At 51.0% G+C, this 26,006-nt stretch overlaps 1 protein-coding gene across 1 annotated transcript in view; it reads right to left on the bottom strand.

The window, feature by feature from the left end:
• Positions 1 to 26,006, bottom strand: part of LOC144603195 (complement C3-like) — a 65,229-nt gene that overhangs the window by 1,554 nt on the left and 37,669 nt on the right. The window contains exons 16-21 of the mRNA XM_078416375.1: positions 22,730 to 22,859; positions 21,281 to 21,322; positions 15,857 to 15,931; positions 10,438 to 10,513; positions 7,518 to 7,585; positions 1,862 to 2,012 (exon numbers count right to left, since the gene is read on the bottom strand). Coding sequence (XP_078272501.1) covers positions 1,870 to 2,012; positions 7,518 to 7,585; positions 10,438 to 10,513; positions 15,857 to 15,931; positions 21,281 to 21,322; positions 22,730 to 22,859 — 534 coding nt within the window. The 3' untranslated portion in view covers positions 1,862 to 1,869. The remainder of the gene's footprint in view (positions 1 to 1,861; positions 2,013 to 7,517; positions 7,586 to 10,437; positions 10,514 to 15,856; positions 15,932 to 21,280; positions 21,323 to 22,729; positions 22,860 to 26,006) is intronic.

Below are 26,006 nucleotides of genomic sequence, written 5' to 3' on the forward strand. Positions count from 1 at the left end.
TACAGTGCGGAAATGTTGTATTTTGTATATTAGTTTGTGACATTGTGACTGCTGTAATCATTATTAGCCATTTAAATTTACCAGCGTAGGCATTCTTTATGCTTTAGTGCATTGCAACTGTCTGTAACCTTGTTACATTTGGATGAAAGATAATGGTGGCGAGATAAGGAAAGACATAGGCCTTGGGGTGATGGGTGGATGTGAGGGATGGACTAGCAGGGAAATAAGGGAGGCAAAGTATGAAGGGATGTGAGCATTGAGATAAGGATAAATTACTGAATGGGATTTAATGGTGGCGGGCCAGACGGGTGACTGCAAAGAAATGAATGACTGAAGAAAGGAGTGTGGGTATGAGGTAATGTAATGAGGATAAGGTTTGGAATAATCCTATAAACACAGACTGCTCGTTGTACTAAGGGGGCAGTCAGGTGGTTGGCTTCCTGATTGTTCCAGCCGTTGTTTGCAAATAAAGGCCTTTAACTTCTCGAAGAATTCTCCATGTCGCCTGTCTTAATTTCGAGGCTGGAGAAAACCACGACAGAAACAGGCCCTTTCGGCCCACGGGAGTTTGTACGTTCTCCCCGTGACCTGCGTGGGTTTTTTCCGAGATCTTCGGTTTCCTCCCACACTCCAAAGACGTGCGGGTTTGTAGGTTAATTGGCTTGGTTGAAGTGTAAATTGTCCCCAGTGTGTGTAGGATAGTGTTAGTGCGCGGGGATCGCTGGTCGGCGCGGACACGGTGGGCGGAAGAGGGTGTTTCCGCGCTGTATCTCTAAACTAAACTAGACATCCCTCCTCATCTTTACATCCTTCCATCAGCCCACCGAACCTCCGAGACCGTCCCAGATTCACACAGTCACGCGGACTGCAGTCACGGGAGACAGGACCATCTTATAGAAACGTATCACATTATAAAAGGGCTGGACAAGCTAGATGCAGCAAAAATGTTCCCAGTGTTGGGGGAGTCCAGAACCAGGGGCCACACACAGTCTAAGAATAACGGTGAGGCCATTTGAAACTGAGGAGAGAAAAAACTTTTTCACCCAGAGGGTTGTGAATTTGTGGCATTCTCTGCCATAGAAGGCAGTGGGGGCCAATTCACTGGATGGATTTAACAGAGTTAGATAGAGCTCTACGGGTTAGCGGAATCAAGGGATATGGGGAGAAGGCAGGCACGGGTTACTGATTGTGGACGATCAGCCATGATCACAATGAATGGCGGTGCTGGCTCGAAGGGCCGAGTGGCCTCCTCCTGCACCTATTTTCTATGTTTGTATGTTTCTATGTTCCGAGTCACACAGTGTGGAAACAGGCCCTTCGGCTCAACTTGCCCACGCCGGCCAACATGTCCCAGCTACCCTAATCCCACCTGCCCTGGAGTTTAGAAGGATGAGACTCCTATTCACTGGAGTTTAGAAGGATGAGAGGGGATCTTATGAAGACGTATAAAATTATAAAAGGGCTGGACAAGCTAGATGCAGGAAAAATGTTCCCAATGTTGGGGGAGTCCAGAACCAGGGGCCACACACAGTCTAAGAATAAAGGGGAGGCCATTTAAAACTGAGGTGAGAAGGAACTTTTTCTCGCAGAGAGTTGTGAATTTGTGGAATTCTCTGCCACAGAGGGCAGTGGGGGCCGATTCACTGGATGGATTTAAGAGAGAGATAGACAGAGCTCTAGGGGCTAGTGGAATCAAGGGATATGGGGAGAAGGCAGGCACGGGTTACTGATTGTGGATGATCAGCCATGATCACGGTGAATGGCGGTGCTGGCTCGAAGGGCCGAGTGGCCTCCTCCTGCACCTGTTTTCCCATGTTTCGTTGTTTCTACGGCCCACCTGGCCCGTGCCGACTCCAAGTACCTTCTGCGCTAGGCCCAAAGATTCACGGTCGGCGGGCTCGCTCGCTCAAGAGTCCTCTCCCGGTGTGGACGTCTCCACGGTGGCGCCGTGCAGGATGTTGGGGACAAGATGGCGTCCGGTTGCACAAACGTGTGTCCCGCCAGGCACAGACCTTCAACAACAGAGCACAGCGAGGCCGTACGGCCATAAGCGACGGCAGCAGAATTAGGCCACTCGGCCCATCGAGTCTACACCGCCATTCAATAGCGGCTGATCTATCTCTCCCTCCTAACCCCATTCTCCTGCCTTCTCCCCATAACCCCTGACACCCGCACTGATCAACAATCTACCTATCTCTGCCTTGAAAACATCCACTGGCTTGTGGCCTCCACAGCCGTCTGTGGCAAAGAATTCCACCAGATTCACCACCCTCTGACTAAAGAAATTCCTCCTCATCTCCTTCCTAAAAGAACGTCCTTTAATTCTGAGGCCGTGCCCTCTGGTCCCAGACTCTCCCACTAGTGGGAACATCCTCTCCACATCCACTCTATCCAAGCCGCTCACTATTCTGTATCAAGAATCTATCTATCTCTGCCATAGACAATAGACAATCGGTGCAGGAGGAGGCCATTCAGCCCTTCGAGCCAGCACCACCATTCAACGTGATCATGGCTGATCATTCTCAATCAGTACCCCGTTCTTGCCTTCTCCCCATACCCCCTGACTATGCTATCTTTAAGAGCTCTATCTAGCTCTCCCTTGAATGCATTCAGAGAACTGGCCTCCACTGCCTTTTGCCTTACAAATACCCGCTGGATGAGACGCCCTGTGAAGGCTCTTCATCCTTCCACCAAATTGGGGACCGGGGAGGGGGGTGTGGGAGCTGCTTTACGTCCTCCTCGTCCATCCTGGTTAGTTCTACGGAACTGGCAACATTTGCAGCAAAGCGTCAACAGTGGTAGTCTGAAGCACCAATTGCCACCTTTGACGGTTGAGGTTGACGTACGAATGGACCAGGGTTTTGGACATTCGCCCACGGGGACAGGTTTCTCCAGCCTTCCGCCAGCGGGCCTGGTCGGCCAGAGCATCGGGGGGGCTGATTGCCGTCTTTTTAGAAGGAGGAGAGGGGAAACTCCTTGAAATACATGATTATTAAGGGATTGGACACGTTAGAGGCAGGAAACATGTTCTTTTTTTCCCGGAATGTCGTATGTTGAAAGACTGGAGCGACTAGGCTTGTATACACTGGAATTTAGAAGGATGAGAGGGGATCTTATCGAAACGTATAAGATTATTAAGGGGTTGGACACGTTAGAGGCAGGAAACATGTTCCCAATGTTGGGGGAGTCCAGAACCAGGGGCCACACAGTTTAAGAATAAGGGGTAGGCCATTTAGAACGGAGATGAGGAAAAACTTTTTTCAGTCAGAGAGTTGTGAATCTGTGGAATTCTCTGCCTCAGAAGGCAGTGGAGGCCAATTCTCTGAATGCATTCAAGAGAGAGCTAGATAGAGCTCTTAAGGATAGCGGAGTCAGGGGGTATGGGGAGAAGGCAGGAAAGGGGTACTGATTGTGGATGATCAGCCATGATCACATTGAATGGCAGTGCTGGCTCGAAGGGCTGAATGGCCTAATCCTGCACCTATTGTCTATTGTTTATTGTATATTGTCTATTGTCTATTGTCTATTGTCCATTGTCCATTGTCAATTGTCTATTGTCCATTGTCCATTGTCCATTGTCCATTGTCTATTGTCTATTATCCATTGTCTATTGTCTATTGTCTATTGTCTATCGTCTATCGTCTATCGTCTATCGTATATCGTCTATTGTCTATTGTCTATTGTCTATTGTCCATTGTCCATTGTCCATTGTCCATTGTCCATTGTCTATTGTCTATTGTCTATTGTCTATTGTCTATTGTCTATTGTCTATTGTCTATTGTCTATTGTCTATTGTCCATTGTCTATTATCCATTATCCATTGTCCATTGTCCATTGTCTATTGTCTATTGTCTATTGTCTTGCTCGTTGAGCTCCAAAATGACGAGTTTGGAGCGTCGGGGTCACCAATGTAGCGGGAGCGATGGGTTCAGCCCGAAATAAGGCCCGACGCCAGGTTAGTCCATAGCTAGTTTAGTGTAGGTTAGTGCTGCAGTGTGGAAACAGGCCCTTCGCCCATCGAGTAGCTTTATTAACACAGCAGTGCCCAGACCCTGTCAGTCTCAGTGCCGAGTGTTCGGCCAAGGAGTGGCCACAATGGGCCCTTCATCCCTCCACCAATAGTGATGGGCCCTTCATCCCTTCACCAATGGCGATGGGCCCTTCATTCCTCCACCAATGGCGATGGGGGTCTTCATCCCTCCAACAATTGGCGGCAGGATTTTCAAAGTCCACCAATGGGAAAAAGGGCTCCAGCCTTCCACCAATTGGAGACAGGGTTTCCATCTGTCTACCAATGGGGATGGGCGTGATCATTCCACCAATGGCAATGGGCTCTTAATCCTTCCACCAATGGCGATGGGCCAGGCTTTCCAACCGTCTACCAATGGGGTTGGGCACGATCGTTCTACCAATTGGAGATAGGGTTTTCGTCGTTCCACCAATGGAGACGGGCTCTTCATTCTTCCACCAATTGGCGGCAGGATTTTGAATGTCCACCAATGGGACCAAGTGCTTCATCCTTCCACCAATTGGAGATGTGCTCTTCATCCTTCCACCAATTGGAGACAGTGTTTTCATCCTTCCACCAATGGAGGCGTGCTCTACATCCTTCCACCAATGGCGATGGGGTTTTCATTCCTCCACCAATTGGTGTCAGGATTTTGAATGTCAACCAATGGGACCAAGTGCTTCATTCTTCCACCACTTAGAGACAGGCTCTCCAACCATCTACCAATGGGGTTGGGCTCTTCATTCTTCCACCAATTGGTGGCAGGATTTTGAATGTCAACCAATGGGACCAAGTGCTTCATTCTTCCACCAATTGGAGACAGGCTCGTCAACCAATAAGGATGGGCGTGATGGTTCCACCAATTAGGGGCAGGGTTTCCAACATCCACCACTGGGGAAAGTGCTCTTCATCCTTCCACCAATGACGATGGGGTTTTGATGCTTCCAACCGATTGGAGAACAGGTCCTCCAGTATTCCAGCAATGGGACCAAGCGCTCCAGCCTTCCACCAATGGAGGCAGGTTCTCCATCCTTCCACCAATTGCAATGAGCTTGGTCAGTCCACCAATTGGGGACAGGTACTCCATTCTTCCACCAATTGTAGACAGGCTCTCCATCCGTCTACCAATGAGGATGGGCTTGATCGTTCCACCAATGGAAAACAGGTTCTCTACCCCTTCCACCTATTGAGTGCAGGTTTGCTCTCCTTCCTCCAACTCACCAATCCTTGTGTCGAACAATCAGCCCGCCTAAACCGACCTGATCTCCCGGTTGCCAAATACTTCAACTCCCACTCCCACACTGACCTTTCTGTCCTGGGCCTCCTCCACTGTCAGAGTGAGGCCCAGCGCAAATTGGAGGAACAGCACATAGAAACATAGAAAATAGGTGCAGGAGTATGCCATTCGGCCCTTCGAGCCTGTACGCACCGCCATTCAATATGATCATGGCTGATCATCCAGCTCAGTATCCCGTACCTGCCTTCTCTCCATACCCCCTGATCCCTTTAGCCACAAGGGCCACATCTAACTCCTTCTTAAATATAGCCAATGAACTGGCCTCAACTACCTTCTGTGGCAGAGAATTCCACAGATTCACCACTCTCTGTGTGAAAAAAAAACGTTCTCATCTCGGTCCTAAAAGACTTCCCCCTTATCCTTAAACTGTGACCCCTGGTTCTGGACTTCCCCAACATCGGGAACAATCTTCCTGCATCCAGCATGTCCAACCCCTTAAGAATTTTGTAAGTTTCTATAAGTTCGCTCGGGCAGCTTACACCCCAGCGGTATGAACATTGACTTCTCTAACTTCGTAGCCCTTGCTTTCCCCTCTCTCTCCCACCCAGGCAATTCTACCGTCCCACCACCCTGCCGCCCTGATGTCCATCTTCGGCGTAAACCAGCGTCAGCAGTTCCATCCACAGCCGAGAAGGTTGTTGTTGGCTGCAACCTTCCACCCCCCATCGACGAACTGTACACTGCAAGGGCCAGGAAGTGAGCGGGCAAGATCATCTCCAACCCCTCTCACCCTGGCCACAAATTCTTTGAAGCACTTACCTCTGGGAGGCGACTCCGGACTGTTAAAGCAGCCACAGCCAAACATAAAAACAGCTTTTTGCCACCAGCAGTTTACCACCAGAGGGTGTGCAGCGTAGGTTTACTAGGTTAATTCCCGGAATGGCGGGACTGTCAAATGTTGAAAGACTGGAGCGACTAGGCTTGTATACACTGGAATTTAGAAGGATGAGAGGAGATCTTATCGAAACGTATAAGATTATTAAGGGGTTGGACATGTTAGAGGCAGGAAACATGTTCCCAATGTTGGGGGAGTCCAGAACCAGGGGCCACACAGTTTAGGAATAAGGGGTAGGCCATTTAGAACTGAGATGAGGAAAAACTTTTTCAGTCAGAGAGTTGTGAATCTGTGGAATTCTCTGCCTCAGAAGGCAGTGGAGGCCAATTCTCTGAATGCATTCAAGAGAGAGCTGGATAGAGCTCTTAAGGATAGCGGAGTCAGGGGGTATGGGGAGAAGGCAGGAATAGGGAACTGATTGAGAATGATCAGCCATGATCACATTGAATGGCGGTGCTGGCTCGAAGGGCCGAATGGTCTCCTCCTGCACCTGTTGTCTATTGTCTATTGTCTATTGTCTATTGTCTATTGTCTATTGTTTAATGCTCAACAACCAAAAGTGTGTAGCCTCCTTTTGCTCTGGTATTTTATTTTATTTATAGATTCTCATAGATTCATGTTTAAATTATGTTTTATTCTTTAATGTTTACTGTATGTCACGTGTTAGTAGCGAGTCGTGTTGCCAACTGTCCCGTATTAGCCGGGACATCCCGTATAATGGGCTAAATTGGTTTGTCCCGTACGGGACCGCCCTTGTCCTGTATTAGGCCTGGGGGGGGCGCTGTAGGCCCGGCGGGGCGCTGTAGGCCTGGACACTGTAGGCCCGGGCGCTGTAGGCCCAGGGGCCGCTGTAGGCCCGGACACTGTAGGTCCGGGCGCTGTAGGCCCAGGGGCCGCTGTAGGCCCGGACACTGTAGGCCCGGGCGCTGTAGGCCCAGGGGCCGCTGTAGGCCTGGACACTTTAGGCTAACAGAGTGTGTTCGTGGAGCGGGGGCCGAGTGTGTTCGCCGAGCGGAGGTTGCGTGGCAACCCGCCTCCCGGCACGGGCGGCCGCCATTTGTGGAGCGGGAGCACGTGGCCGCTGGCTGGGTGAAGTCAGGCGGGGCACGGGGCGCGGGGCGGTGACGTCACCTTTTGTCCCTTATTTGGGAGTGAGATAGTTGGCAACCCTACTTACGAGCGGGGAACCAAGGCAAATTTCTCGTGGGTGTGTGTACATACTTGGCTGATAAAATTAATTCAATTCAAATTTATTCAATCCTCCACATATTGATTTCCTCTATCTTCACCGATCAGGGGGAGAATTGTTTGTTGGCTTTAGCCGGACTAGGCCCGAAAGCCTCACTCGGGTTGCCATGGCAACCGGGTTCACTCACCGTCCTCCTCTGAGAGGCTGAGGGCGTGTAGATCCCAGGATTCGGGGGGGTTGGCACCAAACGCAAACCTGCAAGGCAGATGAGAGATGGCATTTCATCAGGATGCACAGAGTACTCAAAATGGTGGAGCAACCCAGCGGGACGGGCAGCATCTGCGGAGAGCAGGAATGGGTGACGTTTCGGGTCGAGACCCTTCTTCAGACTGGTCAGGGATAAGGGAAACGAGAGATATAGTCGTGATGTAGAGAGATAAAGAACAATGAATGAAAGATGTGCAAAAAAGTAACGGTGGTAAAGGAAACAGGTTGTTAGATGTTTGCTGGGTGAGAACGAGAAGCTGGTGCGACTTGGGTGGGGGAGGGGCGGAGAGAGAGGGGGAATGCCGGGGTGACATGAACTTAGAGAAGTCAATGTTCATACCGCAGGGGTGTAAGCTGCCCAAGTGAAATACGAGGTGCTGTTCCTCCAATTTGCGCTGGGCCTCACTCTGAAAGTGGAGGAGGGCCAGGACAGGAAGGTCAATGTGGTAATGGGGGGGGGGAGTTGAAGTATTTAGCAACCGGGAGAACAGCTTGGTTTGGGAACAGCTCCATCCGAGACCGCAAGAAATCGCAGCAAATTGCGGTCTCAGCCCAGACCATCGCACAAACCGACCTCCCTTCCATCGACTCCATCTACACCTCACGCTGCCTCGGCAAGGCCAGCAGCCCAGACCATCACACAAACCGACCTCCCTTCCACTGACTCCATCTACACCTCACGCTGCCTCGGCAAGGCCAGCAGCCCAGACCGTCACACACAAACCGACCTCCCTTCCACCGACTCCATCTACACCTCACGCTGCCTCGGCAAGGCCAGCGGCATCATCAAGGACCAGTCTCACCCCCGGCCACTCCCTCTTCTCCCCTCTCCCATCGGGGCAAGAGGTACAGAAGTGTAAAAACGCACACCTCCAGATTCAGGGGCAGTTTCTTCCCGGCTGTTATCAGGCAACTGAACCATCCCACCACAACCAGAGAGCAGTGCTGAACTACTATCCACCTCACTGGAGACCCTCGGACTATCCTTGATCGGACTTTACTGGCTTTACCTTGCACTAAACGTTATTCCCTTTATCCTGTGTCTGCACACTGTGGACGGCTCGATTGTAATCGTGTGTTGTCTTTCCGCTGACTGGTTAGCACGCAACAAAAAGCTTTTCACTGTACCTCGGTACACGTGACAATAACCTAAAAAACTTTTCTAGATGGTGGATTAGACAATAGACAATAGGTGCAGGAGGAGGCCATTCGGCCCTTCGAGCCTGTACGCACCGCCATTCATTGTGATCATGGCTGATCATCCACAATCAGTACCCCGTTCCTGCCTTCTCCCCATACCCCCTGACTCCGCTATCCTTAAGAGCTCTATCCAGCTCTCTCTTGAATGCATTCAGAGGATTGGCCTCCACTGCCCTCTGAGGCAGAGAATTCCACAGATTCACAACTCTCTGACTGAAAAAGTTCTTCCTCATCTCCGTTCTAAATGGCCGACCCCTTATTCTTAAACTGTGTGCGGCCCCTGGTTCTGGACTCCCCCAACCCCCTAATAATCTTTCCGGATTAGTCAACGTCTATCAAACACAGGCCCACCACAGATTTTCTGGCACTCTTGGCTCCAGAGCCTTGCCGGATTAGCCGTGTCGCCGGACTGACGGAGGTCCCGGCCTACGAGAGGAGTCCAACGGTTCCGGAACGTTCCACCCAGGCCGGCCCGGAGATCCAGAGCCCCGGACGCAGGGGGGAATAATCCCACCCGCCGATCGTCCGCGGGACTCCCGATGAGGCCGAGATCGGCCGCCTCGCACGGCCAAGGCGCCACGTTTTCGGGGGGATCTTCCGGGGGTGGGGGGGGGGGGGGGGGGGGGGATTTCAAGCGTGCTCTCGTGATATTGTCCGGATTAAAGGAGGTGCCCGACCCAACCAGTTGCCGGCCCGGAAACACGGATAATCCGGCGAAGCCTGGACAAAAGGCCGATCTTTGTGGCCTAGTTTCTCATTGAAACATACCGAATAGTGAGCGGCCTGGATAGAGTGGATGTGGAGAGGACGTTTCCACCAGTGGGAGAGTCTAGGACCAGAGGGCACAGCCTCAGAATTAAAGGACGTTCCTTTATGAAGGAGTTGAGGAGGAATTTCTTTAGTCAGAGGGCGGTGAATCTGTGGGATTCTTTGCCACAGACGGCTGCGGAGGCCACAAGTCAGTGGATATATTTACGGCAGAGATGGATCGATTTGTTGATTAGTGCGGGTGTCAGGGGTTGTGGGGAGTAGGCAGGAGAATGGGGTTGGGAGGGAGAGATAGATCAGCCATGATTGAATGGCGGAGTAGACTTGTAGGCCAAATACTGCTCCTTATCACCAATGAGCTTACAGGAGGATGAGGGGTGAGCTTATTGAGGTGTACAATGTCATGAGGGCCTTGGGTTTGGGCGGCACGGGGGCGCGGCGGTAGAGTTGCTGCCTCACAGCGCCAGAGACCCAGGTTCCATCCTGACCACGGGCGCTGTCTGTACGGAGTTTGTGCGTTCTCCCCGTGACCCGCGCGGGTTTTCTCCGGGTGCTCCGGTTTCCTCCCACACTCCAAAGACGTGCAGGTTTGTAGGTTAATTGGCTTGGTGTAAATGTAAATGGTCCCTAGTGTGTGTGTGTGTGTGTGTGTGTGTGTGTGTGTGTGTGTGTGTGTGTGTGTGTGTGTGTGTGTGTGTGTGTGTGTGTGTGTGTGTGTGTGCGTGTGTAGGATAGTGCTAGTGTGCGGGGATCGCTGGTCGGCGTGGACTCGGTGGACCGAAGGGCCTGTTTCCGCGCGGTATCTCTAAACTACGCTAAGCTAAACGAGCAGGCCGACCTGAAAGACGGGGAGTAACAGGAATTGTCCGTACCTGAAGGTTTTATTTCCCGGTGGTGTATCGAAACTCCACATTGAGGTGCCTTGGAATAGAGGCTTCGTCAGTTCATCTACGGAGGGGAGAGAAATCCGAGAGACATGATTAGTTTAGTTTAGTGTATTGGTTTAGTTCGTTATGGTGACATTTACCGAGGTACAGTGAAAAGCTCCTGTTGCGTGCTAACCAGTCAGTGGAAAGACAATACATGATTACAATCGAGCCGTCCACAGTGTACAGACACATGGTAAGGGAATTGACAATAGACAATAGGCAATAGGTGCAGGGGGAGGCCATTCGGCCCTTCGAGCCTGTACGCACCGCCATTCAATGTGATCATGGCTGATCATTTTCAATCAGTACCCCGTTCCTGCCTTCTCCCCTGACTCCGCTAATTATCAGTCTGAAGAAGTGTCCCGACCCGAAACGTCGCCCATTCCTTCCCTCCTGAGATGCTGCCTGTCCTGCTGAGTTACTCCAGCATTTTGTGAATAAAGAGCTCTATCCAGCTCTCTCCTGAAAGCATTCAGAGAATTGGCCTCCACTGCCCTCTGAGGCAGAGAATTCCACACATTCACAACTCTCTGACTGAAAAAGTTTTTCCTCATCTCCGTTCTAAATTGGCCTACCCCTTATTCTTAAACTGTGTGGCCCCTTGTTTTGGACTCCCCCAACATTGGGAACATGTTTCCTGCCTCTAACGTGTCCAAACCCTTAATAATCTTATACGTTTCGATAAGATCTCCTCTCATCCTTCTAAATTCCAATGTATACAAGCCTAGTCGCTCCAGTCTTTCAACATATGACAGTCCCGCCATTCCGGGAATTAATTCCGGGAATGCGGTTTAGTGCAAGGTAAAGCCGGCAAAGTTCAGATCAAAGATAGTCCTAGGGTCACCAATGAGGTAGATAGGCCGAGGATGTGCTGGGTGGGTTTGCTCCTGGGCCTGGCCAAGCTGGCCTTCTGCGAGTCACGGCGCCAGGCGGAAGAGGGCTCTGCCCGAGCCGGCTGCCTGCCCCTTTTCCGGGGTTACGTCCATCCGCGCCCGGGTGGCGTTAGAGAGGGACCACGCGCTGACCAAGGGCACCCTGGGGGATTTCCGGTATCGTGGGGGGAGGGGTGGGGGGGCGGAATACATCCTGGACAGGGATGGTAAGATAGTCGTATAATAGTTTATTGTTTGTCTTGTATTATAGACAATAGACAATAGACAATAGGTGCAGGAGGAGGCCATTCGGCCCTTCGAGCCTGTACGCACCGCCATTCAATGCGATCATGGCTGATCATTCTCAATCAGTACCCCGTTCCTGCCTTCTCCCCATACCCCCTGACTCCGCTATCCTTAAGAGCTCTATCTAGCTCTCTCTTGAAAGCATCCAGAGAATTGGCCTCCACTGCCTTCTGAGGCAGAGAATTCCACAGACTCACAACTCTCTGACTGAAAAAGTTCTTCCTCATCTCCGTTCTAAATGGCCGACCCCTTATTCTTAAACTGTGTGGCGCCTGGTTCTGGATGGCGGGTTCTGTTTTGGTTGCATTGTACTTTATATATTATTTTAATATTTGACTGATTTTTATTAATTTAAAGAGTTCGATAGTAGTTAACAACAGCGCTCTGGTTGTGGTCGGATGGTTCAGTTGCCTGATAACAGTGATGGAAGCATTGCGGAGTGCTAATCTCGATCGAGAGTCTTTAGGTGGCGCTGCGGTAGATTTACTGCCTGGCAACTTCGTCCCCGGTTCGATCCCGACTACGGGCGCTGTCCGTGCGGAGTTTGTTTTCACGTTCTCCCCGTGACCTGCGCGGGTTTTCTCCGGGTGCTCCGGTTTCCTCCCACACTCCGAAGACGTACATGGTTGTGGGTTAAGACAATAGACAATAGACAATAGACAATAGGTGCAGGAGGAGGCCATTCAGCCCTTCGAGCCAGCACCGCCATTCAATGCGATCATGGCTGATCACTCTCAATCAGTACCCCGTTCCTGCCTTCTCCCCATACCCAGTCACTCCGCTATCCTTAAGAGCTCTATATAGCTCTCTCTTGAAAGCATCCAACGAACTGGCCTCCACTGCCTTCTGAGGTAGAGAATTCCACACCTTCACCACTCTCTGACTGAAAAAGTTCTTCCTCATCTCCGTTCTAAATGGCCTACCCCTTATTCTTAAACTGTGGCCCCTTGTTCTGGACTCCCCCAACATCGGGAACATGTTTCCTGCCTCTAATGTGTCCAATCCCCTAATTATCTTATATGTTTCAATAAGATCCCCCCTCATCCTTCTAAATTCCAGTGTATACAAGCCCAATCGCTCCAGCCTTTCAACATACGACAGTCCCGCCATTCCGGGAATCAACCTAGTGAACCTACGCTGCACGCCCTCAATAGCAAGAATATCCTTCCTCAAATTTGGAGACCAAAACTGCACACAGTACTCCAGGTGGTTCTCACCAGGGCCCGGTACAACTGTAGAAGGACCTCTTTGCTCCTATACTCAACTCCTCTTGTTACGAAGGCCAACATTCCATTGGCTTTCTTCACTTGCAGGTTAATTGGCTTCGGTAAAATTAAAATTGTCCCCAGTGTGTGTAGGATAATGGAGGGACAGCTCCTCATATTTCGCTCGGGCAGCTTACACCCCAGCGGTATGAACATTGACTCCTCCAACTTCAAGTAACCTTTGCTTTCCCCTCTCTCTCTCCGTCCCCTCCCCTTCCCGGTTCTCCGACTAGTTTCACTGTCCCCCTGATTAAATATTACTGATTGTATGCCTCATTGTCACCTTCCCCTCAGCTAACAATGGACTATTCTACATTTTCCTTGAACTTCGTCCCCTTTGATCTGTCGTTTTCACACCTTGCCCTTCCATGAAGGGATTAGAAGTACCATTAGCAAATTTGCAGATGATACAAAGCTGGGTGGCAGTGTGAACTGTGAGGAAGATGCTATGAGGCTGCAGGGTGACTTGGACAGGTTGTGTGAGTGGGCGGATGCATGGCAGATGCAGTTTAATGTGGATAAGTGTGAGGTTATCCACTTTGGTGGTCAGAATAGGAAGGCAGATTATTATCTGAATGGTGTCAAGTTAGGAAAAGGGGACGTACAACGAGATCTGGGTGTCCTAGTGCATCAGTCACTGAAAGGAAGCATGCAGGTACAGCAGGCAGTGAAGAAAGCCAATGGAATATTGGCCTTCATAACAAGAGGAGTTGAGTATAGGAGCAAAGAGGTCCTTCTGCAGTTGTACAGGGCCCTAGTGAGACCGCACCTGGAGTACTGTGTGCAGTTTTGGTCTCCAAATTTGAGGAAGGATATTCTTGCTATGGAGGGCGTGCAGCGTAGGTTTACTAGGTTAATTCCCGGAATGGTGGGACTGTCATATGTTGAAAGACTGGAGCGACTCGGCTTGTACACACAGGAATTTAGAAGGATGAGAGGGGATCTTATTGAAACGTATAAGATTATTAAGGGGTTGGACACGTTAGAGGCAGGAAACATGTTCCCAATGTTGGGGGAGTCCAGAACCAGGGGCCACACACAGTTTAAGAATAAGGGGTAGGCAATTTAGAACGGAGATGAGGAAAAACTTTTTCAGTCAGAGAGTTGTGAATCTGTGGAATTCTCTGCCTCAGAAGGCAGTGGAGGCCAATTCTCTGAATGCATTCAAGAGAGAGCTGGATAGAGCTCTTAAGGATAGCGGAGTCAGGGGGTCTGGGGAGAAGGCAGGAACGGGGTACTGATTGAGAATGATCAGCCACGATCACATTGAATGGCGGTGCGTACAGGCTCGAAGGGCCGAATGGCCTCCTCCTGCACCCATTGTCTATTGTCTATTGTCTATGTCTCTGTGTCTCCCTTTCCCCTGACTCTCAGTCTGAGGAAGGGTCTCGACCCGAAACGTCGCCCGTTCCTTCTCTCCGGAGATGCTGCCCGTCCCGCTAAGTGACTCCAGCGTTTTGTGACTCCCTACGGTATTGTCTCGCTTTGATTGAGTAACATGCAAAGCAAAGCTGTTCACTGTACCTCAGTGCAGGTGACACGGTGGCGTGGCGGACAGAGCCGCTGCCTCGCAGCGCCAGAGACCCCGGTTCAATCCTGACCTCGTGCGCTGTCTGTACTCTGTGTGTGTGTGTGCGGAGTTTGCACGTTCTTCCCGTGACCTTGTGGGTTTTCTCCGGGTGCTCCGGTCTCCCCCCACATCCCAAAGACGTGCGGGTTTGTGTGTGGAGTTGGCTTCTGTAAACTGGCCCCTGGTGCGCAGGGAGTGGATGAGAAAGTGGGAAAACATAGAACTGGTGTGAGAACCGGTGATCGATTGTCGGCGTGGACTCGGTGGGCCGAAGGGCCTGTAAATTGGTCCTCTGTAAATTAGACAATAGACAATAGACAACAGGTGCAGGAGGAGGCCATTCGGCCCTTCGAGCCTGTACGCACCGCCATTCAATGTGATCATGGCTGATCATTCTCAATCAGTACCCCGTTCCTGCCTTCTCCCCATTCCCCCTCACTCCGCTATCCTTCAGAGCTCTATCTAGCTCTCTCTTGAATGCATTCAGAGAATTGGCCTCCACTGCCTTCTGAGGCAGAGAATTCCACAGATTCACAACTCTCTGACTGAAAAAGTTTTTCCTCATCTCCGTTCTAAATGGCCTACCCCTTATTCTTAAACTGTGGCCCCTTGTTCTGGACTCCCCCAACATTGGGAACATGTTTCCTGCCTCTAACGTGTCCAACCCCTTAATAATCTTATATGTTTCGATAAGATCCCCTCTCATCCTTCTAAATTCCAGTGTATACAAGCCTAGTCGCTCCAGTCTTTCAACATATGACAGTCCCGCCATTCTGGGAATTAACCTAGTAAACCTACGCTGCACGCCCTTAATAGCAAGAATATCCTTCCTCAAATTTGGAGACCAAAACTGCACACAGTACTCCAGGTGCGGTCTCACTAGGGCCCTGTACAACTGCACACAGTACTCCAGGTGCGGTCTCACTAGGGCCCTGTACAACTGCACACAGTACTCCAGGTGCGGTCTCACTAGGGCCCTGTACAACTGCAGAAGGACCTCTTTGCTCCTATACTCAACTCCTCTTGGCCTCCAGTGCGTACGGAGTGGATAAGAAAGTGGGAAAACATAGAACTGGTGTGAGAACCGGTGATCGATGGTCGGCGTGGACTTGGTGGGCCGAAGGGCCTGTAAATTGGTCCTCTGTAAATTGGCCTCTAGTGCGTAGGGAGTGGATAAGAAAGTGGGAAAACATAGAACTGTTGTGAGAACGGGCGATCGATGGGCAGCGCGGACTCGGTGGGCCGAAGGGCCTGTTTCCACGCTGCATCTCTTAAACTGAACCCGAAACAAAACAGGCGGAGAGAGAAATGTCGAGGAGGGATTTTGTAAAGGGTTTGTTTAAAGTTACCTTCGTCTCCGCTTGGTCCTGTGTCCTTCAGTCTGATGGGCCCAAAAGCCTGCTTGTCCATCGCCTGTCCAACGTCTGGGAAGGAGAGACATAACGGTTACCGCAGTGTCTCTTCAACATCGAGGAGCTCGCAGTCTCGGGCTGAGACCGACGCCGGGAAGCTCCAAAGTCGCAGGAGGTTCGACAGGCCACGGCCAGGGGTCGATCGCCCGGCGCGGGGGGAGGCTGAGATTTCCCCCGCCCCCCCCCCTCATGATGCCAGAGCTTGATGGTATGTTAGCATTCATAGCAAGAGGATTTGAGTATAGGAGCAGGGAGGTTCTGCTGCAGTTGTATAGGGCCTTGGTGAGACCGCACCTGGAGTATTGCGTACAGTTTTGGTCTCCTAATCTGAGGAAAGACATTCTTGCCTTAGAGGGAGTACAGAGAAGGTTCACCAGATTGATCCCTGGGATGGCAGGACTTACATATGAAGAAAGACTGGATAGACTCGGCTTGTACTCGCTGGGATTTAGAAGACTGAGGGGGGATCTTATAGAAACATATAAAATTCTTAAGGGGTTGGAGAGGCTAGATGCGGGAAGATTGTTCCCGATGTTGGGGGAGTCCAGAACTAGGGGTCACAGCTTAAGGATAAGGGGGAAGTCTTTTAGGACCGAGATGAGAAAACATTTTTTCACACAGAGAGTGGTGAATCTGTGGAACTCTCTGCCACAGAAGGTAGTTGAGGCCAGTTCATTGGCTATATTTAAGAGTTAGATGTGGCCCTTGTGGCTAAAGGGATCAGGGGGTATGGAGAGAAGGCAGGTACAGGCTACTGAGCTGGATGATCAGCCATGATCATATTGAATGGCGGTGCGTACAGGTTCAAAGGGCCGAATGGCCTCCTCCTGCACCTATTTTCTATGTTTCTATGTTTCGATGCCCAGACGAGGTAGGCCCAAACGCCGCCGGCTACGGGAGTCAAGATGGCCCCGAGGCGGCCGACCGCGGGAGGACAGAGAAGGGAAGAAACATAGAAAATAGGTGCAGGCGGAGGCCATTCGGCCCTTCGAGCCTGTACGCACCGCCATTCAATATGATCATGGCTGATCATCCTCAATCAGGCAAGAACGGGGTACTGATTGAGAACGATCAGCCATGATCACATTGAATGGCGGTGCTGCCTCGAAGGGCCCAAGGGCCGAATGGCCTGCTCCTGCATCTATTGTCTATTGTCTATAGTAACCCGTGCCTGCCTTCACCCCATATCCCTTGATTCCGCTAGCCCTTAGAACTCTATCTAACTCACTCTTAAATCCATCCAGTGAGTTGGCCTCCGCTGCCCTCTGTGGCAGAGAATTCCACAAATTCACAACTCTCTGGGTGGAAAAGTTCCTTCTCACCTCAGTTTTAAATGGCCTCCCCTTTATTCTTAGACTGTGTGTCTGTGGCCCCTGGTTCTGGACTCCCCCAACATTGGGAACATTTTTTCTGCATCTAGCTTGTCCAGTCCTTTTATAATTCTATACGCCTCTATAAGATCCCCTCTCATCCTTCTAAACTCCAGTGAATACAAGCCTAGTCTTTTCAACCTTTCCTCATGTGACAGTCCCGCCATCCCGAGGATCAATCTCGTGAACCTACGCTGCACTGCCTCAATTACAAGGATGTCCTTCCTCAAATTAGGAGGCCAAAACTGTACACAGTACTCCAGATGTGGCCTTACCAGGGCCCTGTACAACTGCCGAAGGACCTCTTTACTCCTATACTCATATCCTCTCGTTATGAAGGCCAACATGCCATTAGCTTTCTTCACTGCCTGCTGTACCTGCACGCCAACTTTCAGCGACTGGTGTACAAGGACACCCAGGTCTCGCTGCACCTTCCCCCTTACCTAACCTGACACCATTGAGATAATAATCTGCCTCCCTGTTTTTCCCGCCAAAGTGGATAACCTCACAAGCGATTGAACTGATTTTTCGCCTTCCATCACAGTGAGGGATGTGGAGGAATCACTGTGGTGGATGTTCATGTTAAAATGTACTTTGTGCGTCCTGTTGCTTTTTAATGGCGTGACTGTACGGCAAATGTAGTTCCTCGTACGTTGCAAAACACACTTGGCTAATAAAGTGTGATTTAAAGTGCCCTAGCCTGCAGTCCGTCTGTCTTTGTGTTTTTATGTTGTTTTTTTGTCTTGATTGTACTGTAAATGTGATGTAGTTTTTTGGGGTCGTGTACTATGGGGGGGGGGAGACACGACCTTTTGTTCTGGGTCGTGTCTCCGTTGCCGCTGCGGCCTACCATCGGCCAAACCACTGGAGCTGGCGGGCTCCACCTGGGACTCGCCAGCGGGGGCTCCGGCCGCGAGGACGTCGGAAGCTCGCAGACCCTGCCCTGGGTGGGGGCCGACATCGGGAGCTCCGGCAGCGGCAGCGTCTTCGCCCGGCTTGGGTCGGCCCGCCGCGGACTTTTCACCGTCCCGGCGCGGCCTGGAATAGGCCGCGGGGTTTTCTCCGCCCGGCGGGGGCTCCAATGTCGGGAGCCCCGATCGCCCCGACGTGCGGCGGCGGCGTCTTCGCCCGCCCCGGATCGTGGGTCGGCCAGCTGCGGACCTTTCACAATCCGGCGCGGCCTGGAATGTGGCAACTCCAACAGCCTGACCGCGGGAGAAGACGGCAGGGGAAGAGAAAATATATTCTGGGCCTTCCATCACAGTGAGGAGGTGACTGGAGGAGACTCGCTGTGATGGATTTATTCACAAAATGCTGGAGTAACTCAGCAGGTCAGGCAGCATCTCGGGAGAGAAGGAATGGGTGACGTTTCGGGTCGAGACCCTTCTTCAGTCTGAAGGATGTTTCTTTTTGTTTGATTGCGTGTGTTATTGCTTACTTTTATTGCTCTTGTTGTTGGACTGTGGAATGAAATCTTTCATTTCACTGCAGATTTATGTGTATGTGACAAATAAACTTGACTTGACTTGATTATGATGTATCCCTCACTCTCAACCTGATTTGCCTCGAACCCTCACCAGTCACAAGTTTACACAGTGAAAGTTAGCCCTCTGGGGAGTATTGTAGAGCAGAGGGATCTGGGAGTGCAGGTACATAGTCCCGTGAAAGTAAACGTCACAGGTACAGAGGGTTGTCTTTCTTTCTGTCTTCCTTTCGAAATGTTAACTACAACAATCAAAAGTGGCAATTGGCGCTTCAGAGTACCGTAGAGGGTGGCCAAGCAGGCTTTTGGGGCCCATTGGCCTTCAGACTGAAGAAGGGTCTCGACCCGAAACGTCACCCATTCCTTCTCTCCAGAGATGCTGCCCATCCCGCTGAGTTACTCCGGCATTTTGTGTCCACCTTTGGGCCTTCATATCATCATATCATATCATATATATACAGCCGGAAACAGGCCTTTTCGGCCCACCAAGTCCGCGCCGCCCAGTGATCCCCGCACATTAACACTATCCTACACCCACTAGGGACAATTTTTACATTTACCCAGCCAATTAACCTACATACCTGTACGTCTTTGGAGTGTGGGAGGAAACCGAAGATCTCGGAGAAAACCCACGCAGGTCACGGGGAGAACGTACAAACTCCTTACAGTGCAGCACCCGTAGTCAGGATCGAACCTGAGTCTCCGGCGCTGCATTCGCTGTAAAGCAGCAACTCTACCGCTGCGCTACCGTGCCGCCATCCATCCGAGTATTTGAGTGTAGAAGTCGGGAGATGGACGCAAAAAAAAAACGCAAGGGCCGCAACAAGGTAGACCGGAAGATCTGGAATTCAAGCCTAGCTTATGAGAGGCTGTTCAAGAAGCTGATAACAGAGGGGAAGAAACTGCTCTTGAATCAGTAGGAAGGAAGTGCAGATGCTGGTTTACACCGAAGATAGACACAAAATGGTGGAGTAACTCAGCGGGTCAGGCAGCACCTCTGGAGAGAAGGAACGGGTGACATTTCGGGTCGAGACTCTTCTTCAGACATTCTTCAGGTGCCTCGACCCAAAACGTCACCCATTCCGTCTCTCCAGAGATGCTGCCTGGCCCGCTGAGTTACTCCAGCCTTTTGTGTCGATCTTCGGTTTAAACCAGCATCTGCAGTTCCTTCCTCTACAAACATATAAGATTATTAAGGGGTTGGAGGCAGGAAACATGTTCCCAATGTTGGGGGGAGTCCAGAACCAGGGGCCACACACAGTTTAAGAATAAGGGGTCGGCCATTTAGAACTGAGACGAGGAAAAACATTTTCAGTCGGAGAGTTGTGAATCTGTGGAATTCTCTGCCTCAGAAGGCAGTGGAGGCCAATTCTCTGAATGCATTCAAGAGAGAGCTGGATAGAGCTCTTAAGGATAGCGGAGTCAGGGGGTACGGGGAGAAGGCAGGAACGGGGTACTGATTGAGAATGGTCAGCCATGATCACGGTGAATGGCGGTGCGTACAGGCTCGAAGGGCCGAATGGCCTCCTCCTGCACCTATTGTCTATTGTCTATAGAAGTTGGGAGGTCATGTTGCTGTTATGTAAGACATTGGTGAGGCTGCATTTGGAGATTGTGTTCAGTTCTGGCATCGTCAAGCTGGAAAGGGTGCAGAGACGATTTACGAAGCTGTTGCCAGGACTAGCGGGTGTGAGCTGTGGGGAGAGGTTGAGCAGGCTGGGTCTCTATTCCTTGGAGCGCAGGAGGATGAGGGGAGATCTTACAGAGGTGTACAAAATCATGAGAGAAAATAGATCGGGTAGACGCACAGAGTCTCTTGCCCAGAGTAGGGGAATCGAGGACCAGAGGACACAGGTTCAAGGTGAAGGGGGAAAAGATTTAATAGGAATCTTAGGGCTAATCTTATTGTTACGAAGGGTGGTGAATGTATGGAACGAGCTGCCGGAGGAGGTAGTTGAGGCTGGGACTCTCTCAACGTTTAAGAAAGAGTTAGACAGGTACATGGATAGAACAGGTTTGGAGGGATAAGGGCCAAACGCGGACAGGTGGGACTAGTGTAGCTGGGACATTGTTGGCCGGTGTGGGCAAGTTGGGCCGAAGGGCCTGTTTCCACGCTGTGTCACTCTGCAAAGACGTGCGGGTTTCTAGGTTACCTGGCCCTCTGTACACTGTTCCCTAGTGTGTAACGTAGACAATAGGTGCAGGAGGAGGCCATTCGGCCCTTCGAGCCAGCACCGCCATTCATTGTGATCGTGGCTGATCGTCCACAATCAGTAACCCGCGCCTGCCTTCTCCCCATATCCCTTGATTCCGCTAGCCCCCTAGAGCTCTACCTAACTAGGGAGTAGACGAACATAGGACTAGTGTGTGAACGGGTGACCGCTGATTGGCGCGGTCTCGGTGGGCCGAAGGGCGGGTTCCACACTGTATCTCTAAACTCTAAACTAATTACCCCCTGTTCTATTCTTCTGCGATCATACCACCGCGCTGGTTATTAAACAAACTCACCATTTCTCCGCCAGGTCTCTTGCGTCTTCTTCAATTTAAAAACTGGAAGGCAAGAAACATTGGTTAGTGAAAGTTAGTCAGTAGTTAGTGGCGCAGCGGTAGAGTTGCTGCCTCACGGCGCCAGAGACCCAGGTTCGATCCCGACTACGGGCGCTGTCTGTACAGAGTTTGTACGTTCTCCCCGTGACCCGCGTGGGTTTTCTCCGGGTGCTCCGGTTTCCTCCCACGCTCCAAAGACGTGCAGGTTTGTAGGTTAATTGGCTTGGTGTACGGTGAATGTAAATTGTCCCTAGCGTGTGTAGGATAGTGTTAGTGTGCGGGGATCGCCGGTCGGTTCGGACTCGGTGGGCCGAAGGGCCTGTTTTTCCCCCGCTGAATTTTTATTTTCACAGCAGGGAAACAGGCCCTTCGGCCCATCGAGTCCCCACCGGCCAGCGATACCCGCACATTAACACGACCGTACAAACTAGGGACAATTTTACATTTACAACAAGCCAATTAACCTACAGACCTGCACGTCTTTGGAGTGTCGGAGAAAACCGAAGATCTCAGAGAAACTGCACTCACTGGAGTTTAGAAAAATGAGTGGGGGACCTCATTGAAACGTCTAGAATAGTGAAAGTCTTGGATAGGGTGGATGTGGAGAGGATGTTTCCACTGGTGGGAGAGTCTAGGACCAGAGGGCACAGCCTCAGAATTAAAGGATGTTCCTTTAGGAAGGAGATGAGGAGGAATTTCTTTAGTCAGAGGGTGGCGAATTTGTGGAATTCTTTGCCACAAACGGCTGTGGAGGCCACAAGTCAGTGAATATACTTAAGGCAGAGATAGATGGATTCTTGATTAGTGCGGGTGTCAGGGGTTATGGGGAGAAGGCAGGAGAATGGGGTTAGGAGGGAGAGATAGATCAGCCGCTATTGAATGGCGGTGTAGACTCGATGGGCCAAATGGTCTAATTCAACTCATGAAAACCTCATGAAAACCCATGCGGGTCACGGGGAGAACAAGGATACTAGAGGAACAAGATAGACCACTCCGTTGAAATCGCCTATACTGAAGTGTAGTACGCAAAGGAGCGCATCAGCCGCCATTTTAGTAAGCAAAACCCGCCGTTCGCTCTGCCTCTCGCAGTGTAATCAGTGTTCTGGGGGAACAGTATGTGTGATGGTACCATTAAAATGCAGAATATATCTCATCTATATCAACTCACAGATTGTTGTTATTTTTCTTTTGGAATGTCTCTGCACGTTTCTGCCTACTAAAATGGCCGCCGTGACGCACTACGGTCTTTAGGGTCGAGCGGTCTATCTTGCTCCTCTAGTATCTTTGGTACAAACTCCGCAACAGACAAGCGCCCGTGGTCGGGGTGGAACCCGGGTCCCTTTACGCAACTCTACCACCGCGCCACCGTGCCAAACCAAACCTAAAGCCAAGCGGTGGAGCCATTCTTACCAACTGGCTGTGGAAATGGTGTCATTAGATTGGAGAGGAAGAATAATCCGGAATCCTTAAAGACACTTGCTGGATCACGTCCACTTCCGGAAGATAAACCAATATCGGTCGAAATCAGGTCTTCGAACACCTGGGCCGAACAGAGAGTGGGTTATCACACACATGCCTTTTTTTCTGAGTTTATAGACAATAGACAATAGGTGCAGGATGAGGCCATTCGGCCCTTCGAGCCAGCACCTCCATTCAATGTGATCATGGCTGATCATTCTCAATCAGTACCCCGTTCCTGCCTTCTCCCCATACCCCCTGACTCCGCTATCCTTAAGAGCTCAATCTAGCTCTCTCTTGAATGCATTCAGAGAATTGGCCTCCACTGCCTTCTGAGGCAGAGAATTCCACAGATTCACAACTCTCTGACTGAAAAAGTTTTTCTTCATCTCCGTTCTAAAAGGCCGACCCCTTATTCTTAAACTGTGTGGCCCCTGGTTCTGGACTCCCCCCAACATTGGGAACATGTTTCCTGCCTCTAACGTGTCCAACCCCTTAATAATCTTATACGTTACGTCAAGTCAATTTTATTTGTGTAGCACGTTTAAACACAGCCCACGTTGACCAAAGTGCTGTACGTCAGTGAAGGTACTGAAAAAGGACACACAACAGCTCACAGACCTAACAATACGGATATAAACAGTTCACAGCGCCCCCTCAGAGGGCCTCAAACGCTCGGGAATAGAGGTAGGTTTTGGGGCTGGACTGAAAGGAGTGGATGGAGGGGGCAGTTCTGATGGGGAGAGGGATGCTGTTCCACAGTCTAGGAGCTGCAACCGCAAAAGCGCGGTCACCCCTGAGCTTAAGCCTAGACCGCGGGATAGTCAGTAGCCCCAAGTCGGCCGACCTGAGGGACCTGGAGTTAGAGAGGGGGGTTAGAAGGTTTTTGATGTGGTCGGGGGCAAGCCCGTTTAGGGTTTTGTATGCGAATAGGAGGAGCTTGAAGTTGATTCTGTACCGTACTGGGAGCCGGTGGAGAGAGGCCAGAATCATCGGGGTGATGTGGTCCCTTTTACGGGTACCCGTTCAGGAGTCTCGCTGCGGCGTTTTGGACCAATTGCAGGCGGGACAGGGAATTGCAGACCAGAGGGGCCCAGACTCAGAATTAAAGGACGTAACTTTCGGAAGGAGTTGAGGAGGAATTTCTTTAATCGCCCATTCGTCCTCTCCAGAGAAGAGGACCCTCTGAGTTACTGCAGCGTTTTGTGTCTATCACCAGAGGATATAGGTTTAAGGTGAGGGGGGGGCAAGATTTAATAGGGACCTGAGGGGCAACTTTTGTACACAGAGTGTTGGCGGGCACGTGGAACGAGCTGCCAGAGGAGGCCGTTGAGGAAGGCACTGTAACGACGTTTTAGGGCGGTCACGGTGGCGCAGCGGTAGAGTTGCCGCCTCACAGCGAATGCAGCGCCGGAGACCCGGGTTCCACAGAGACACAGAGACACAGAGTCACAGAGTCACAGAGACACAGAGACACAGAGACAGTCACAAAGACACAGAGTCACAGAGACACAAAGACACAGAGACACAGAGATATAGAGACACAGAGTCACAGAGTCACAGAGACACAGAGACAGTCACAAAGACACAGAGTCACAGAGATATAGAGACACAGAGTCACAGAGACACAGGGAGACAGAGAGACAGAGAGACACAGAGACACAGAGACACAGAGACACAGAGACACAGAGTCACAGAGACACAGAGACACAGAGACACAGAGTCACAGAGACACAGAGACACAGAGACACAGAGAGAGACACAGAGACACAGAGACACAGAGACACAGGGAGACACAGAGACACAGGGACACAGAAACACAGAGACACAGAGACACAGAGATATAGAGACACAGAGACACAGAGACACAGAGACACAGGGACACAGAGACACAGAGACACAGAGACACAGAGACACAGAGACACAGAGACACAGAGACACAGAGACACAGAGATATAGAGACACAGAGACACAGAAACACAGAGACACAGAGACACAGAGATATAGAGACACAGGGACACAGAGACACAGGGACACAGGGACACAGGGACACAGGGACACAGAGACACAGAGACACAGAGACACAGAGACACAGAGACACAGAGAGAGACACAGAGACACAGAGACACAGAGACACAGAGACACAGGGAGACACAGAGACACAGCGACACAGAGACACAGGGACACAGAGACACAGAGACACAGAGACACAGGGACACAGAGACACAGAGACACAGAGACACAGAGACACAGAGACACAGAGACACAGGGACACAGAGACACAGGGACACAGAGACACAGAGACACAGAGACACAGGGACACAGAGACACAGAGACACAGAGACACAGAGACACAGGGACACAGAGACACAGAGACACAGAGACACAGAGACACAGAGACACAGGGACACAGAGACACAGGGACACAGAGACACAGAGACACAGAGACACAGGGACACAGAGACACAGAGACACAGAGACACAGAGACACAGGGACACAGAGACACAGAGACACAGAGACACAGAGACACAGGGACACAGGGACACAGAGACACAGAGACACAGAGACACAGAGACACAGAGACACAGAGACACAGGGACACAGAGACACAGAGACACAGAGACACAGAGACACAGAGATATAGAGACACAGAGACACAGAGACACAGAGACACAGAGACACAGAGACACAGAGATACAGAGATATAGAGACACAGAGACACAGGGACACAGAGACACAGGGACACAGAGACACAGAGACACAGAGACACAGAGACACAGAGACACAGGGACACAGAGACACAGAGACACAGAGACACAGAGACACAGAGACACAGAGACACAGAGACACAGAGACACAGAGAGACAGAGAGACAGGGACACAGAGTCACAGAGAGACAGAGAGACACAGAGACACAGGGACACAGAGACACAGGGACACAGAGACACAGAGACACAGAGACACAGAGACACAGAGACACAGGGACACAGAGACACAGGGACACAGAGACACAGAGACACAGAGACACAGAGATACAGAGTCACAGAGAGACAGAGAGACACAGAGACACAGAGTCACAGAGAGACAGAGAGACACAGAGACACAGGGACACAGAGACACAGAGACACAGGGACACAGGGACACAGAGACACAGAGACACAGAGACACAGAGACACAGAGACACAGGGACACAGAGACACAGAGTCACAGAGACACAGAGACACAGAG

The sequence above is a fragment of the Rhinoraja longicauda genome, chromosome 19 (genome assembly GCF_053455715.1).
Source record: "Rhinoraja longicauda isolate Sanriku21f chromosome 19, sRhiLon1.1, whole genome shotgun sequence".
In the NCBI taxonomy this organism is placed as follows: Eukaryota; Metazoa; Chordata; class Chondrichthyes; order Rajiformes; family Arhynchobatidae; genus Rhinoraja; species Rhinoraja longicauda.